The sequence below is a fragment of the Epinephelus moara genome, chromosome 18, assembly GCF_006386435.1.
Source record: "Epinephelus moara isolate mb chromosome 18, YSFRI_EMoa_1.0, whole genome shotgun sequence".
In the NCBI taxonomy this organism is placed as follows: domain Eukaryota; kingdom Metazoa; phylum Chordata; class Actinopteri; order Perciformes; family Serranidae; genus Epinephelus; species Epinephelus moara.
In genome coordinates this window covers 33339774-33356403 of record NC_065523.1, presented here as the reverse complement: position 1 = coordinate 33356403, position 16630 = coordinate 33339774, and the positions used below count along the sequence as shown (strand labels likewise).

Sequence of the window (16630 nt, the reverse complement as noted above, 5' to 3'; positions counted from 1 at the left end):
CCTTTGTGAAATCCTCCTCCTTCAGGAGTTCTTTCCACCTGGAATAAGCAACGCCGATATTCACTCGCGTTTTGTCCCGTCCTCGCTTATCTGATCTTTTTCTTTTATTTGGTGGCGTGGTTTCCCTCTTACGAGGCAAAACATATGTGTGGTCCTCCATTTAAAGTGCGACAGAATCATAAAAGTACGAAGCAGGTTCACGCAGAAGCGCCCCGGATTGATCTTCACCTTAACCGTCTCCAGTGACGGCAAGTTCTAGGTAAACGCAAAGCGCGTATATCCCTTTAGGCCACTGTATTCAAATATGGCGACGCAAGAGGGCAGCCTCCAGCAGAGCGCGCCCTGCCTGTGTATATATAGAGAAATCATTCTAAGCCTATGAGAAAGCTTCCATTTGTATGTGAATTGCATTACACTTTAGTAAATATATATTTATGAAAGCAATAGTTATTTACTAATAAACAACCACATAAATTACACATTGTAACTTTAATGTCACCATGTTTAAAGCTATTGAACATTGTGCAAAATATTGTCAATCAGCAGCTTCAGTACAAAAGAATCTATTTCAGGAAATATATGGATAAATGCACATGTAAGCAGGCTGACTGAAAGTGGAAAAACTGAGACACAGTGTTGCAGTTGCACTTATTTTTAGTACGACATCTCAGGCTGTTCATCTGTTTTGTAAAAGGATGAACGTCTACAGAATGTACTTGTAATTCTTTACACAAAAAAAGGGAAAATATTGGAGCTGATGGTACTTACAGGTCATTTTGAGATGGTTTTATTGGTTCAGATTTGGCTGTATGTGGCTCATCATGAACTAAAATGACTTTGACATCCCTGGTGTAGATCGTCTATGCTGTCAGGTTGAAGATCTGTGTGAAGCATCCATGTTTTAGAATACAATCTTTGCAGCAACATCCATATTTGAAGCATTATTTACTGTGATGGCTACAGATGAGTCTGGACAGACTTCAATGAAAACTGTAAATTGGCTGCCTGATAGAGGCATCTAACCACGAGGCGGCAATTGTAGTTTTATCCAGCTACAGTCAGCCAGCATCCCCCAAAAACTTTGTGTATCATCATTAAATTGAGCAGCCGTGTCACTTTGCTCATAGTTTTTTTATATTCTGTCCCTTATTGTCATCCATCTTCACGCCACTGTACCTCTCCATGTTTTCCAGACCCCCACCAGCAAACACACAGTTACGTCTGTCCTGCCCGCCCCGACACCGCAGCTACCCCCTGCCTTCTTCAGCTCAGCTGTGAGCCCGCTCAACTCCCTGGACTCCTTTCCAGGTGGTGGCTTCAGCACCACATCTGCGACACTGGATACCCTTGACGACCTGTTGACCTCTGGATTTCTAGTTGGTGTGGGCGCTCCGAACTTTACCTCCACGGCGCTGGATGCTCTGGACGGCCTTGATTCCTTGGATGACTTCTCGGATGCGACTCCAAATGCTGCTGCTATCGCTGGGAATGAGTCCAACACAGAATTATATGCAGGGGAAAAGTCCCTTGATGATTTGCTAGATGAGTTAGATACCATAAAGACTGTCCCTGATCCAGGTGGTGGTGAAGTCCCTAAAATTATTGTGAAAGCTGTGGATCCGCTTGACTCCCTTGATGTCCTGGACATGTTTCCCTCAGTGAGAGGTGTCAGTACAGCTTTGCCAGCAGTCTCCTTCGGGGTAACAGGCCTGGACTCGTTCTCCAATTTCAGCTCCACTGGTGATTATGATTTCATGGTGACTTGTTTTAGTATTGGCAAAGCAGGAGGCCTGTTAGAGGTCAAAACAGCTAATAGCAGATCAATCGAAGAGTGATTAGAGCACTTAGAAAGTGAAAGTGTGGAGTATTTTCATATAAGATTCAAGCATCTTAAAGGAACAGTGTGTAAGATTTAGTGGCGATTTTGTGGCATCTAGCAGTGAGGATTGCAGATCGCAACCGGCTGAAACTTCTGGTTAGAATTCCTTCAGTGTTCAGGATTCTTACCATGAGCTGAGTTTTTCCCAGAGGTCTCTTCCTCTCCAAAACAAACGGACCAGACAATTAAAACCAGGAAAAACACTAAATAAAGCAGCTTCACGTGTTCCTCTGACACTGTTTGGCATGTTAGAGACAGGCCGCCAGCCCAGTACCTGCTAAAATGTGCTCACCTTTTTTTCTATGGTAACTCAAGAACCAGATGTTCAGGAGGTTTTTACCAGTAGTCGAAGTATCCACAGAGAGGTCTCTTTCTCTCCGAAAGAAACGGACCCGCTGATTTAATCCAGTAAAAACACTGAATGAACAGTTTCATATTAAAAATCAGACACGTCGTCGTAGAGGGGCTGCTCACTGCGGTGGCCAACACTAAAACGCAAATGGTTCCATCTAGAGTCAGTGTGTGGTTTGTCCATTTTGAGCTACTGTAAAAACATGGCAATCTCCGTGGATGAGGACCCGCTCCCTATGTAGATATAAACGGCTCATTCTTAGGTAATGAAAACACAATGATATTAATTTTCAGGTGATTATACAGTACATCAAGAAAATTAAACTTCCATCTATCCATTTTCATTCACTCATTTGGGGTCAGGTCACGGGGGCAGCAGGTCCTCCAGACGTCCCTCTACCCAGCAACGCTTTCCAGCTCCTCCTAGAGAACCCCAAGGCGTTCCCAAGCCAGATGAGATATGTAATCCCTCCAGTGTGTTCTGGGTCTGCCCCAGGGCCTCCTACCAGTTGGAAGTGCCCGGAAAACCTCCAATGGGAGGCGCCCAGGACGCAACTTGATTAGATGCCCGATCAGACACTCCTCCAAGAATCGCCTCCTTAACATGGCGGAGGGGTTTGCGGGTCCCTGTGAACCTGGGAGCTGTGTTGTCCGGGGCTAATACCCCCTGGTAGGGTCTCACAAGCCAAAGTAGTCCCAGGGGACGGGCCAGACTCAGAGCAATTCAGACCTTGATGAAACAGCATATTCGGCATAGTATGGGGACACTGTGGCCCCCATGTGGAGCCAGACCTGGGGGGGAATAGATAACATGGAGCCATCACCCTGTGGGCCCACTACCTGCAGACACAGCATTCAGGGTTCGGTGCATTGTGTGCCAGGTGGCAGGCAGGGGCTGGACCTCTGGCGTGCTGATCCCTGGTGTCACGGACTGGCTCTGAGGACATGGAATGTCACCTCTCTGGCGGGAAAATTACACTCATTATATATTATATTCCACCTATACTAATATATTCCCCTAAATCCTACACACTGGACTTTTAAGTGCTCCCTTTTTTAAATATTTAATACCACTCTTTGTTTGTAATAAATGAGCTAAAACATGTCCAAAGCATGTTCGCATTACATATATACATAATGTGTAATGTATTTCCTCTCAGGTATCACAGGCTCTCACGCTGCTGCAGCTCCAGTAATACGATTTCCAAAGAATAACTACAAAGTAAGACTGATTATCTGGTGTGTGTTTCCTGCTCTGCTGTTGTGTGTTTTGTTTGGTATTAATTGAAATCTCTTTCTCTTTCTGTGGCAACAAAGGAGAAGAATAACCAAGCATCACCTGCTGGCTTTAATCCATTGTCCTCCACCCATGACTTCCTCCCGGCCTGCTCTGCCTGTTATCCACGTATAGGTACGTCAGCAGTCCGGCTCCGTCTCAAATAACCCTTTAATATTTCCTGTTTGGAGCACGTCTTGAAAGGCTCTTGTGGTTTCATCTTCACCCTGAAGTTCTTCTTTTCATGTTGCAGGCAAAGGGGTGTATTCATTTGTTCACAAGCCAGACCTGGTCCACAAGTGTAAGCAGGACATTCTGTTGTGTAGACGAAAAGCAGATCATCCTTCAGAGTGGATCAGAGTGAGAAAGATTCCTACCTGGAGTTCCTTCAAGGGGCCGTTTGTACTTTGCAGAGGTAAAGATCTCAATGGTTTCAGGATCTCTTGTGGTGAATCATCTGTTGGCAGCCAGTGTTCGTGCTTGTCGTTATTGGAGTTGAACTGGGGGTATTCCAGAAAGCGGGGTTATGTGAAAACTCAGAGTAAGTTAACCCTGAGATGAGGGAAACTCTGAGTTATCCGTTCCAGAAAGAGAGGTAACTGAAACTCTGAGTCAGTCACCATGGTAACAGACTCTGTGAACATAACCTGCTCGCTGACAGGTTTTCTTCAATAAACCCTGAGTTTTTCTCTGTCTCCTCCCTCTTACACGCTGTTTCATTTCCTCATTCATTCAGTCCGTGTCAAAGCTTGTATCGAAGCGCATTCATTAGCGGAGATTTACCGTCTGTCACAGTCTAAATCCTGCTGGATATTAGTTTGTTACTCAGGACTGTCTTAAGTTACTGAATTTATGCACATCAATCATTTCTTTGGACATCAGTTTTTGTCTTTACATTCAAATATTACACAGCGAGAATTCACCCTCAGCTCAGAATCAAACCTCTGTCCTTTTTATATTTATTATTTTTTATAACACTGTGCACAAGGATCAGACTGTCAGTCTGTTAGAGCAGCTCCCAAATGTTTATTGCACATAATGTGTAGGTCTAATTATTTAAATTTTAAAAATCGGTATGAAGCTTTAGACACGTAGTATCAATGACTAATGATCTCTATCACTGATGTCATTGGTCGCACTGATGGAACATAATTCCTATAGCCTAATATTGGGGATTATATGTTAATATTTCTGAGTGAGCAATGGTGCAGCATTTCAGTGTCTTTAAATTTACTACATTTGTAGCTGAAATAAAGTCACTGAATGCTGTTGAGTCAAGATACAAATAGATGTGCAACATTTTAAAATCTACTGTATTTTAACCTCAACGTCTTTTCAAGTGCAAATCACCAAACTTCTTATTACTGGGTCAGAGTGTGAGTTTACAGTCATGTCTTTATGTCTTTGATCTATAGCCTAGCCTATATGTTTTAAATCTTCCTATTTTTCAGTTGCTGCCGCCTGTGTTTTTCGTGCACCGTCTGCTACACATGCATTAATATCTCTACATCCACTGGATTAAAATGGAGGTGCTGTCTTTTATTTACCTGTCGCCATGGTGAATCGTGGAGTCGAAGCTCCATTTGATGATGGCTTTTTATTGTCGGCTTAACCCAGAGTGAACATACTCAGAGTTGACTGAACTAACTCAAATCAGCTGTTCTGGAACCGGTAACTCAGAGTTTCCGATCTCAGGGTGAATCAACTCAGAGTTCAGGGTTAGACTCAGAGTTTGTTGAACCTCCTACCTGGAATACCCCTCTGATGTATCATGACAGCATGGTGTGTTTTGTTTGACCTGTGTCTCTATACATTTATATTACGTCTCAGAACTTTACAAAAAGACTGACTTTGATAACTTCAAGGGATTTAACCCTTGTTTTCCCACTGTGACTTATTTCCTACTCCTTCCCAGCTCGGCAGCCTTTCTAACTATGTACAACCCCCTGTCAAAAATTTTGGTGTGATATTTGACTCCGTGTTAAGTTTGACAAACTAAAAAAGGCAGTATTAAAGCCATCTTTTTCCAACTCTGCACCATTTCCAAAATCAAGCCATTTCTCTCCCTCAAAGACCTGCAGACACCCAACTCTCTATCAGTCAGTCCTCTCTGTCCCGTCCTGATGTGTGCCTGTGTGTGCTGTGTCTCTCTAAATGTGAGCAGTGACAGTAATGTTGCCTCGTGTGTGTGTGTGTTTTTAGCATTTTATTCCTTTTGTGCAGCACTTTGGTCAACGTGAGCTGCTTTTAAACTTTATAAATGAGTTTGAGTTGAGATGTAACCAAACAGAGAGACAGTTTATTCACAGACAGCCAGAGACAAAACATACATGAGTGTTTTATGACAGTTGACAAGCTAATTCCTTCAACAGACCTTTGGAATGCAGGGAGAGGAGTTCACGTCTCGGAGGTCACACATTTCTCGTCGTATTTTATGGCCCAAATAGACTGCTGGTCTGACCTCGAGCAGGAAATGAGAGTTAATCATTTGCTGACAGGATGCAAGAAGGAAGAGTGTCCCAGTGGCTCAGTGTGCTCTCTACACACGGTGCTGGGTGTCATCACAGCAGCTTTTTGGCAGTGATGCAGAAACTTTTGTGGACACCTTATTATGTTGAGTAAAGCAACAGGTTTTAGTTATTCTAGCAGCACTGCACTATATAGATGGTAATGTCTGTCCATAGGTCATTGTTTGTCAGTTGGTCCTCCACTTTGATCCAGACGGAAATATCTCGAATACTACAGACATAGGCTGAATCCAAATGTCCAGACTTCACCGCACTTACACACTCCCGGGCTTTGTTCAAGTTCAGTGTCTCTGGTTCCTGCATCAGAATATTACTGCAATATTACTTTTCACATGAGCTTTGTTTTCTCTTTACGTTTCAGAGCTGCTGAAGTCCGGGGATCTGGCCCGGTGTAAGTACGGAGAGGAATGCACATTTGCCTACAACCAGCTAGAGATAGACGTTTGGACAGAAGAGAGGAAGGGGACGCTGGACAGAAACCTGCTGTTTCAAACTGCAGACCTCAAACCAGATCCTGTGAACAGCATCATCCGCCTTCTGCAGGAACACAAGGGCATGTTCCTGTTCCTCTGTCAGGTTAGTGCTCTCACACTGTTTATACAATTATTATTATTATTATGATAAAAAACTTTTAAATCTCAAGTCTTGTCTGTTTTACTTAATTTTTTATAATGTGTATTTCTATTTTATAATTTGCTTTTTTTTTTTTTTTTTTTTTTTTTTTTTTTTTTTTTTAAATATTATTCATTAGTTATGGATTTGTTTTTTTATGTCTTGCTGTTTACTTTGTTGTAGTTGTTGTTTTGACCACTGAAATATTTACAGTTGTTTTATGTATTCGGACAGTAATGATAATAATAATAAAGAATATTTCATATATAATTATGAAAAATATTTTTAAAAATAATATTTAAAAAAATAAAATTAAAAATTAATATTACAATTTTTAAAATCGATTTAGAAATACATTTTTAAAAATTTGACTTATTCATTAGTAAATAAACACATGCATAAATGCAAGAATAAATACGGAAATAAATTAATAAATATTTAATTAATAATTAAAAGAATAAATAAAAGTATTCTCAGTTCAGTTCTAAATCCAGTTATTTATTTCTAGCTTTAAACTGCATTGTAAATAGATTTTTAAATTCAACTATGTAATAATGAATTAATTAATGTATTTTTAAATGACATACTTATTTACTGTTGTTTTTTTATGTCGTTTATATAGATCCCTTTTAATCTGAACTATTAATTGATTAATTAAGATGTCTGTAAATACGTTTTACAATTACTCTTTTCATTGCTCATTGAAATATCAAATAATGAATTATCTTTTTAATTTAGTCTATTTATTTATAGATCAGTAAATTTATAAACACATTAATTAATGCTTATTCTTATTGTACAATTAATTATAAATTAATTAAATGCTTTATTACAATTTCCACAATGCAGAAAAGAAAATGTAAGTAATTAAATAAATAATAAATTAATGAATTAATAAATATTAGTTATTAATCAAGGAATACATTAAGTGAATTAATTTAGAAATTTCCTGCAAATATAGTATTATTTTTGTATGTATTTACACTTTAATTTATTAATGTGTGTCAACATTTTTATTTCTGTTTTTTTCTATTACTTTTTGTCAGTTTTTGTTTGAGAATCAGATTGTACTGACATTAAACTACAAACACAAACATCTACCAATAAATAGTGGTTGAAATGTAGAAATACAGAATTAAGTATGTTTAGATGTATAGAAATGTGAGCAAGTGTCCCAATTTTTCTAATTGTTTATGTACATGTATATTTAGTTGGTTCATTTATTAAAATACTAATTAAATTTATTGGTATTCTGTTATTAAGCACAAACTCGAGTCTTAGTCGTACAGACGAACAAGAAGAACCAGTGTTTGTTCTGTCCACTGTCCCACTGCATTACTGTATTTATGATTTCAGTCTTCATATGTCTGTTTGTGTCTTTAACGTTTACACAGCATTTTGTTGTGTCAGATTTATGTATCAATATCATGAATCATTTAAGATCATCACCTCTCAGTCTCTAAATGTGTCTTTCTGTGTTTCCTTCTTCCCTCTTGTTTGTTGTTCCTTCTTTTATTTTCGTCCCTGTGTCTCCGTAGGTATGCTATGACAGTAAACCTAGAATCATCAGTAACCGCTCTAAAGACAATCACACCATCTGCTCTAACCTGGACGCTCGCCACAGCTTCGATGCCAATAAGTGAGCATGTTTACAACATAAGTGTCACTTAGAGTCCTCATCCTCTGATCATCATCATAGCTCTCTTCTCCTTATGTCTTTCACTCTATCTTAAATGCATTCTGATTTGTCCCTCTGTGTCCGTCAGGTGCTTGGCGTTTGTGGTGAGGACACACAGTGTGAACTACAGTAAGGTGCGGCCGCTGAGCGTCAAGCGCCACTTGGATTTGTGCCCTAAAGCCATCCGGTATGGCTGCCAGAGAGAGGACAACTGCTGTTCTGCCCACTCCCCCATAGAGCTGAAAACATGGAGGGTGCAGCGGGACACAGGTGCAGACTGTCAGACACATGCAGTAGGAATAAGAATACAATCAATAGCCTGTGCTGTTTCTCTGAAAACAAGTGTTGACTTTATTTCTGTGTGTGTGTGTGTGTGTGTTGTTTTCAGGTATCAGCCCAGATGAGATAGTAAAAATATCCATAAAGTATCAAGACAAACAGGATCAAGCAAACTCAAGCAAACAGAAAGGAAATAGAGTAAGAAACCATTTTTTCTTTCATAGTTTTATTGAAACAAGACAATGTCCAGACTTGTCCAGCATACCTCCCATTTGTTCTTACTGTAGTAAATGTAATTAACCTGCATGTTGCAACAGTGACCCCATGGGCCTTTCTCCCTACCCTCCTTTACTCCTCCGTTTCCACATTCACGCTGAGGGAAGTGGAACAAATACATATGGAGAACATAAAATGAGACTAACTCTCGTTTTTCTCCATGGTTACAAAAAGTTATGACAGTCCCTTTTTCCACTGCAGAAAGGGAAGTTGGTCCTGTAGCTGGCTGCTGTATTGATACTCTAAACCAGGAGTACGCAACCTGTGGCTCTGGAGCTGCTTACGGCTTGTTAGCCCCTCTTCAGTGGCTCTATGTGGCTTTTACTAAGAATTATATGGAAATGAATAAGTTATTTTTTAACATTTTAATTTTTCATTGCTGTAGGCTCGTCCTTTATACAGTTGTAAAAATGTATCCATTCATTTTCTGTAACCGCTTATCCTGTTAGGGGTCAGGGGTGTGGTGGAACCTATCCCAGCTGACATTGGGTGACAGGCGGGGTACATTCTGGACAGGTCACCAGTAGGGGTGTAACAGTACACAAAAATCACGATTCGGTACGTACCTCGGTACACAAGTCACGGTTCGTTTTTTTTCGGTACAGTAATGAAAAAAATAGACAACTATTAAATATCTTTTACTTATTGGTAACCTTATTAAAACATACCACCACAGCAGTTAACTCTTTTTACACAATTTTTGAATGAAACAAATATATATAAAATCCTGCTTTTTCACATTGTTTGAATGAAAATAGAAATATAAAAGTGAAAAATAAAATCCTGCTGTTTTTTTAACACATTTTTTGAATGAAAAATATAAATATACATTTCTGCTTTAACAGTTTTACTCAATTAAAATAAAAAGTATAGTGCAGCTGGTCAGCTTTAAAGCCTGCTCAGATTCAGTTTTACTAGGAACTTACTTAGCTTTCCCACTTTGTTAAAGTGCAGTAAACAAAACATGCTTATATCTAAAGTGCAGCTTAAACAATTTTACTCAACTCCAATGGCGTTGGTTATTTCTTTAGCGCGATGGTCAGGGAAACGCTCTTTCTTTTTAAACGACGACGATATCGTAGTTTGCACCAGATTGCTTTTTCTAGTCGTGCCGGTTAACGTTCAAACTCGGGTGGTGTCGCTTTAGATGCGTTAGCATGTTAGACGTGTTTCCAAGTACATACCCGACCGCTGTTCTGCAGTGTCGGCACACTGCTTTTGTCTTGTCAACTTGTTTATTTCCATCTTCGTATTTTACCCTGAAACCAAAGTGTTCCCAAACGGAGGACTTAAGGTTTGCGGGTGGGTCTTCAAGTTCGTCAGGCTCACTTGCCATGTTGTCAAAATGCGAGAATGCGCTGCACAAAGTGAAAGCGGAGATTTACGGTCGGACTCGGTCCGTCACTCAATTATGTCCGTCGGGGAACTAGATATTTTAAATAGTTCGGCATTAAAATAAAACAAAATAAAATAATATCCTGCACCCAATAATTCGGTACAGGGTCATGCCGAACCGAAAGTCGCGTACCGAACGGTTCGACACAAATACATGTACCGTTACAGCCCTAGTCACCAGACAATCAAAGGGCTGACACATAAGCCCTTTTTAGATAGGAATTGTGCAAATTTGCAGGAAAGCCTAATCAGTCTTTTTTCAGCATTGGCAGTATAAAAACAAAATCGGGGAGTGCAGCAAAATGCCGCCTACCTACTTTTGTTCATACAGTATGTGCCTTTTTCGGGGCAATGGGGGGCGTGAGCAAGTAACAAAACGTGTAGCTCAGCGTGTGACATAATCAGTGATGTGGGAGGGAAGCCGTGGCTGGTCAGTCCTTCGGCGATTCTCTCATTAGTTGGCCCGTTCTTCACCGTCCCCGTCATCTGACGGTTAATGGCCTCTTCGTTTGCGAAGAGTCTCCCCAGTTGCTCATCTTTACAGTTTCTGTCAGGTTTGTGTTTCCCTCTTGCTACTAGCTGCTCGCTAATTCCTGCTATCAGCTGTTTCCTGTTAGTCCACCACCAGTGGGTCGCATGTGCGGCGTCATCAACAGCTCCTCCCACAAGTCTTCAACAGCCCCTCCCATTGCAGAAGGCCGCCTCGGTCTTTTTAAACCAAGAAGGTTCCGCCAATATGTCTACCCTACGAGATGGAAAATTGGGCGACTTGGATCAACTCGCCAATCCAGCTCTGTGTGTCGCAGCTTGACGGCAAAACGGCCCAACATTCGCAGAAAATCTGGCAGTGTAAAAGGGGCTATAGAGACAGACAACCATTCACACTCACATTCACACCTACGGACAATTTAGAGTCACCAATTAACCTGCATGTCTTTGGACTGTGGGAGGAAGCTGGAGCACCCACAGAAAACCCACGCTGACGCGGGGAGAACATGCAAACTCCGCACCTCTGCACCACCGTGCTGCTACTATGATCTGGTTCCCTCCCCTTAAGTTTGGTGAACCTAAATCGCGGTGGAGTCTCCCTCGCTAGGCTAGCCATTGATTCCAAATCCAAAAAATAGACGTTCTCAGAGGAAAACAAAGAACCTAATAATCATAAAAAGCCAACTTGTGCTAAAACAGTGGTTCCCAACTGGTGGGTCAAGGTCCAAAAGTGGGTCACGGGTCCATTCTGAATGGAACGCAAGTGACTCGCAAATGTGTCAAGTTTGTAAAACACACTTTATTTTGAAGTAAAGTGAATTTCCAGCACAGAGCTTTTATTTTGAAGTGCTGTTTCCTGCTGTAGAGCGAGTGACTAACGGACAGCTACTTAACAGAGACAGCAAACTAGCTCAAAGACATGTCCAAGCAAGTGTGACACTGAATGTTTTTAACTGTGTGGACCTTGAACTAATGACTGAGGAGATAACTGGACCCTGTGACTGGACCAGTTGGGAACCACTGACCTACACTTTAACGAAGGGTGCTTCATTTAGCCTTGAAGGTGATTTCAAACAAAGTTACGCTCAGTGAAGGAGTGGGAAGTGTCCAGTTTGGGAAAGGCCTATCAAAGGTTTTTGATTTGTTTTTGAGCTTAAAAGTGAAAGATAAAGAAGAAATGTTGTTAAATGATTATCACGCTTATCTTTCTTATCATTTAATGTTGAGCAGTTGTCTTCTGGAGGTGGTGGGAGCAAACAAAGAGGAGGAGGAGGAGGTGGGAAGAATCTGAATATGAACATGAAGTTTGCCTGCTCTTATTGCTGGCGGGACGGCCTGATCAGTGAACCAGACAAAACCCTCAAATACTGCAATGCAAAGGCCAGACACACGTGAGTACAAAATGATATATAAGCAGAGTTTCCCATCACCCAGAGATTTATCCTCAAGCCTGTCTGATAAAAAGGTGAAAGGTTAAATGTTGCACACATATACAACTGGTAAATCACAGTGAGTCAGAACGATCCACTTATTTCCCACCTCATATTTTTGTCCTCTTCTTGTGTCGTCACCTTCAGATGGAGTAAAGAGAGATGGGTGCTGCTGGTCAAATCCTTGGAGAGAGGTAAATGGGTTCAGGTTCGACCGCTGCCACATGCCAAGAACTTCCCTGTGCAGTATGATGTAGGTCTTCCTCTGCTCCTATGCACTTTCATACAAGTAATTTCAACCAAGCAACAATCCCACACTGATGAGCGATTGTCTTTCTTGCATTGCTTGTCTTTTATGTTTACAATATTTTATATACCTGGTGCTTTAAGATGACATTTGTAAGTTTGCCTGATGTCGTGGTGTTTGTTAAAGGTTTGTACAATATATTGTGATGTGTGTTAACAGCTGCACGTTTTCTCCTGGCAGATATGTACCCAAATTTTGGAGAAAAGAAAATGTAACTACTCTGGAAACTGCACCTTCGCTCACAGCCCGGAAGAGAGAGACATGTGGATGTATATGAAGAATAATGACTGTGAGTTATTAGAATAGGGTTTTTAAAAGAGCACTCCACTGACTCCTTCAACACTGACTACATATAAATGCACAAAATATTCATATATTTGCCCTTATTCTGAAAAAGACAGTATAACCTCTAAGCTGTTTACATTTCGAATGAAAATAAATATTCCACTAATACTCCTGTTTACATGGAGCAGCACACACTCCCATTAACATGTCATTTATGACGTCAAAATGTTGGAAGAGGAACGGCTTGTCAGAGTTTTCCACTGGTGGCAGAGTTGTTCCACTGTGCAAACACACTCTACTACGTTTAATCCTGCAACCACCTTCCTGAAAAGTTCAGCATTGCAGTATTTGCTCATATAAAAAAAACCTCTTCGTATTCAAGTCTTTAATAATGTTTAAAAGTAGGTGGATTCTTCCTTCCCTACCAGAAAAGTGTTTTTTTTTCTGCCCAACGCAAGCATGACGACGCACAGAGCTGTCCGTTACTTATAGAATACATCCTGTGGATGCACTGGGATGCATCATTAGTGATGTATCCCGGGGTCATTGGGTGTTTCGGGTCTTTTCAAACATCAGACACCCTCACCCAGGCGACCCAGACGGGGGTGATCAGTCCCCGGCTTGCATCCCAGCACCTATTGACCACGGGGCTTCCCCCCTCAGCCAGAGCCACCTACTGTAGTGGTGCTCTCTCTGCGGCGACGGTACTCTTCTTAGCCAGCCCCACTATCCCCAGCTTTGTAAGGACCCTGCAGAGTGGCCTGTGTGTAGCAAACTGCAGTAAAAACCCCAGTTGAGACGCATATTCTGAATGCTCTGCATACATGTCCACTGAGTGCCATTAAAACCTGAATAATCTCACTTATCTTTTTGGGAACAGTTCTGAATAAGGCTTAATTCTGAACATCCAAAGGGAATATGCTGCTTGTATGACTCAGAATTTTGTCATGTTCGGAATAATTGTGGGATATTAGTGTGCACGTAAATGTGGTCACTGTCAGGTTCACGATGGACAGTTAAATTCCTCCTCCTTGACCAAACCAGAGGTCTCATTTATAAAACAATGCGTAGGATTCACACTAAAAATGTACGTACAAAAGCCAAAAATGGCATGTGCCAAAAAATATTAAACAGTTTCTGCAATCAGGCTTCCACCTCACCATCTGTGTCGCCAATTTCCTGTCTCCAAAATGTTCGTAAGCAATAAGTCTGTTTTTATAGATAACAACTCAGAGTGATAACAGATTTGTATTTATGCCTGCAGTGCGTGAAATGCAGCAGATATACGACATGTGGCTGACATTAACCACCCAAAACCGCCAAGCAGATGGAGCCTCGATCACCCAGCCTGTACCAGAAGAGAAATACATCGTCATGCCAACTGACTATGCTGAGCCAATGGTGGGTACACGTTTGTTTTCAAAGACCAGAAGCAGTTGCACTGAAACGTACACGTCGTGCTTCCTGACTATGCATCTGAAAGGAGACGATGACGCTGTTGCTTCCTCTTTGTATTTCAGAGTGGCTTCCACTGCCGTCTGTGTGGTAAGCACAGTAACAGCGAGCGGCAGTGGCAGCAGCACATCTCCACTGAGAAGCACAAGGACCGAGTGTTCAGCTGTGAGGGAGAGGACGAAGCTCTGACGTGGAGCTACCGATTCCCTGGCCCGTGCTTTGAACTCTGCCCCAAGTAAGACCTTTACCTGGATCAGTTTTGGGGTTCAGTTCGTGTAAAAGAAATAATTCACAGCTAAAGGCAACTGGTTTGAGTATCTGAGAAACCCAAAGATAAACTTAACACCCTCTGAATTTCTATCTTACTGATCTTTTCAGCATGTCAGTGTTGATGATGTTAATATTTGACAGGATGGATGGCGGCTGTCCCGATGGTGTCAGCTGCGACTTCGCCCACAGCGTAGAGGAGCTGCAGGAGTGGACAGAGAGACGAGATCTGCTGCGGCGGAAGTTGGCCAAAGCCAGAGAAGACATGCTTATCATGCCTGACGAGTTTGACTTTGGGAAGTACAACTTTCTACTTCAGGGCTGAGGAGATGTTTTTTTAACTTAACAAGCTGATAACTGCCAAACTAGCATTTAAGTTTATTTTTAAAATCAGGACCAAAGTTCAGCAGGTGACGTGATGAAACTAGCAGTTCCAATTTTCCTGCCAAAATCACTTGGAATAAGACACAAAGCACATTTATTATTTGCATTCCCTGACATGCCATATACTCTTTACTTTAAACTGGTAATTGTGTGTATTTCTTGTTACAGTATGGAACATTTTCAGACTGACTTTTATTGCTCATGGCTGTTCTGCTGAGACATTGGTAAAGAAAGTTTCTTAGTGTTGTGTAACTAAGGCTCATGTTGGTGCCACAGCAGATACACACACACCGTTCACCACAGGGTATTCTTAAAAAGTTCATATGTAACCATGCATTCAGCCTTTTGAAAAATGTTTGTTAAATTCTTTTACTCTTTTCTCCTCTGTTTGAGTCCTGTTTGAGCGGGGAGTAATATTTACAGCTTTCATTCCATAGTTCACTAAGAGAGAGTGGGTTCGAGGCCTTTTACTGTGAATTTAAAGAATCCTCACAAATGATTTCTCAAAGTCTCAATAAAAATTATCACGATCAGTTTGTACTCAAGCAAAGACGTAATGTGGATTTGTTGGTGTGTTTGACTTTGTGGGTTTTTATGTGGAGCATTCTGTTTATAATATGTTTATTGTCAGAGACGGGTGTTGCTACATTAGCCAAATTATTATTTTGAGATTTAAAGGTCCAGTTTGTAGGATTTAGCGGTATCTAGCAGTGAGGTTGCAGAACTGAAGCTTCTCTCGTGTGCTAAGGGTGAGGAGAGCTAAGGTGGCCGAAACGAAAATGCGATTGTCCCTATCTTGAGCCAGACTTTGGTTTGTCCACCAGTCCACCAGTTAGTTATGATTATTATGTACCATTTCAGCCAATAGATGCCCTTAAATCCTACACAGTAGGAGTAGATTTGCTATTAGTCTAACTTAATAAGAAGGAAACAAATTTATGCTGTGACACCAGGGGTCAGCACGCTCGGCACATAAATGCACCCAGCTCAGATGCTACTTCCTGCAGGCGGTGGGCTCATAGAGTGGCGGCTCCATGTTATTATTTGAGCTGAGCCCAACCAGACCCCATGGCCCAAGGCCTGGCCACCAGATGCTCGCTGGCAAGTCCCCCTCGCCCAGGTCTGGCTCTAGAGGCGGGCCCTAATGTCCATATACTGGGTGAGGTACTCTGTCCCCGAATGTGCCATTTCATTGTGGTCTTTTTGAATCAAACATAGTCTTGCCCCTCCCCTGGGACCACTTTCCCTTGGGAGACCCTCGGGGACATGCAAACCCCTCCACCAAGTTAAGGTAACAATTCTTGGAGGGGGCTGGAATGTGCTGCTGGGGAGAGGGATGTCTGGAATACTTTGCACATCCTGCTGACCCCGCGACCCGGCTTGGGATAAGCGTTTTAAAATGGATGGACGGACAAAGTTATGCACTGTGTCTTTAAAGTGTCAAGTTACTTAATAACAAATGCACAACAGCAGCGTGCATTGCCACTGAAGATTTTGGGTCTTAGGGGCTCAAACAATGCTCATTACATATGTATAAAAATGAGAATCACACAAGTCAAAAACAAAATGAAAGCCTGAGACATAAAATAGTGGGAAGTTCAAATATAGGGATAAAATATAACAAATAAAATGTTCATAGTTATATAGATTAGTGGTTTACAGTAACTGCAAATAAATAAGATCTAAGACTTTTATGCACTCAGTAGATAAATAACTTAAGTTTTGTTTGTAAATTTGTT

General features: G+C 41.3%; 1 protein-coding gene across 4 annotated transcripts in view; it reads left to right on the top strand.

Annotated features, from left to right (window-relative positions):
• Window positions 1–15441, top strand: part of LOC126405132 (zinc finger CCCH domain-containing protein 7B-like) — a 23508-nt gene extending 8067 nt beyond the window's left edge. For all 4 annotated transcript variants that reach the window (XM_050068696.1, XM_050068694.1, XM_050068697.1 and 1 more), the window contains exons 10-23: window positions 1194–1740; window positions 3391–3452; window positions 3548–3641; window positions 3760–3921; window positions 6396–6610; window positions 8185–8285; window positions 8413–8594; window positions 8713–8801; window positions 11994–12154; window positions 12341–12446; window positions 12681–12789; window positions 14050–14186; window positions 14306–14475; window positions 14652–15441. In XM_050068696.1, the coding sequence (XP_049924653.1) occupies window positions 1194–1740; window positions 3391–3452; window positions 3548–3641; window positions 3760–3921; window positions 6396–6610; window positions 8185–8285; window positions 8413–8594; window positions 8713–8801; window positions 11994–12154; window positions 12341–12446; window positions 12681–12789; window positions 14050–14186; window positions 14306–14475; window positions 14652–14832 (2316 nt within the window). In that variant the 3' untranslated portion in view covers window positions 14833–15441. The remainder of the gene's footprint in view (window positions 1–1193; window positions 1741–3390; window positions 3453–3547; window positions 3642–3759; window positions 3922–6395; window positions 6611–8184; window positions 8286–8412; window positions 8595–8712; window positions 8802–11993; window positions 12155–12340; window positions 12447–12680; window positions 12790–14049; window positions 14187–14305; window positions 14476–14651) is intronic.
• Window positions 15442–16630: the final 1189 nt, after the last annotated feature.